General features: G+C 39.9%; 1 protein-coding gene across 2 annotated transcripts in view; it reads right to left on the bottom strand.

Moving 5' to 3' along the window:
• Nucleotides 1-1,727, bottom strand: part of Shisa9 (shisa family member 9) — a 310,464-nt gene that overhangs the window by 23,447 nt on the left and 285,290 nt on the right. For both annotated transcript variants that reach the window (XM_013347432.2, XM_013347433.2), the window contains exon 3: nt 527-682. In XM_013347432.2, coding sequence (XP_013202886.2) covers nt 527-682 — 156 coding nt within the window. The remainder of the gene's footprint in view (nt 1-526; nt 683-1,727) is intronic.

The raw sequence follows: 1,727 nt of genomic DNA, 5'->3' as shown, positions 1-1,727 counted from the left end.
AGATAGATAGATAGATAGATAGATAGATAGATAGATAGATGATAGATAGATGGATGGATGATATGATTGATGATAGAGATAGATAGATAGATAGATAGATAGATAGATAGATAGATAGATAGATAGATAGATAGATGATAGAGATAGATAGGTGATAGATAAAAAGACAATAGGGAATAGATTCATAAATAGACATTTATACATAGATTAGATGATAGATTTATAAATAGACATATTTGTATACGTGGATAGATAGATGATAGGTTCATAGACATAGATGTAGACACATGCATTGATTTATAAATGCATAGGCATATACATAGATAGATGCATGCACAAATTGGTTACTAGATAGATAGATACAGATATACAAATAGGCAGATAAATGATAGATGATAGGCAGACGGAAAGATGATAGATAAGCAAAGGAAATAGGTTTAATAAAAAAAAAATAAGGGTAAAAAACAAAGAAGTCCATAGGCAGAAGCCAAGTGAAGAAGAAAGGATTCTTGCAGGATGTCCTTACCTACTGCCTTTAGGGAGGCATACTTGTTGAGCTCTTTGCCTGGAGGCTGCTGTTCATACGGATTAGAAATCTGGCCCAGGTTGGGGTATGAATGTGGATGCCCCATCTGCTGGAGCAGAGGAGAAGTGGGCACTGCGTTGTTCATCTGGGTGGTATCTGAAAATAAAGAGACAGACATGGTCATAAACAGAGCAGGGACTTCCAACCACCTCCATTATCATCACATCCCTCCAGCCTAAAACCCTCCCACATACTGTGGGCATACATGGAAGACGGACATGCGTGGAAGAGCATCAGACAGAACGACAGCATGCCAAGTTTCTATTATCGCATAGCTACTTGTGTTGTCGAAAAAATCTGTGGGGCAGTAAGAAAGGGCTCAGTGGTTAAGAACTCAGATTTGATTATCAGCTCCCATATTTAGCAGTTCACAAACACTTGTAACTCCAGCTCTAGGGGCATCCAACTTCTCAAGCCAACCTTGCACTTACATGCATATACACACAGAGACTCAGAATTAAAATTAAAAGAAATATTTTAAAATAACAAAAGAATTAAAATGAAAAAAAACACTTTAAAATATCAAAATTTTGGTGCTGGGGAAATGTCTGGGTGACCTGAGTTCAAATCCCAGCACCTGTGTCAAGAAGGTAGGCGTGTACATGTCTGTCTGCACTTCTAGCAGGTGTGGGTAGAGACAGGCAGACCCTTGGAGTCGGGCAGCCTAACAGAAACACCTAGCTAGCTTCTCATGCTCCATGCGTTTCACCCCCTCACCCTCAACACCTGGGTGGAGTGTGACCAATGCCTCACTGCCATCAAGGTACAGATTACAGACACTTGCTTCAAATGGGGAGTGACTGTGGAGAGATCGGTGGGTGCTTGAGGACTCACCATGGATTGAGACAGATTTAGTACTGGGTCAGAAAGTTTAGGCTTTTCAGGCCTATGTTCCAACTATTCAAGCTGCCATTGTAGGGTGAAATTAGCCTAGATATTATATAAAATATATAATAGTCGTGTTTATTTCAGTAAAATTTTATTTTCAAAACCAGATAGCACTAGGTTTGCCTCAAGGGCTTTGTTTGATCTTCACTGTCTACACTTTACCTGACACCTTCATCCATGTATAGCCACCATATCTTCCCTTTTGGTTTCCGTGTGTGTGTGTGTGTGTGTGTGTGTGTGTGTGTGTGTGTGT

Source organism: Microtus ochrogaster, chromosome 7 (genome assembly GCF_000317375.1).
Source record: "Microtus ochrogaster isolate Prairie Vole_2 chromosome 7, MicOch1.0, whole genome shotgun sequence".
Taxonomy (NCBI): domain Eukaryota; kingdom Metazoa; phylum Chordata; class Mammalia; order Rodentia; family Cricetidae; genus Microtus; species Microtus ochrogaster.
Note: the sequence above shows the minus strand (reverse complement) of the source record. Positions and strands in the feature narration are given on the sequence as shown.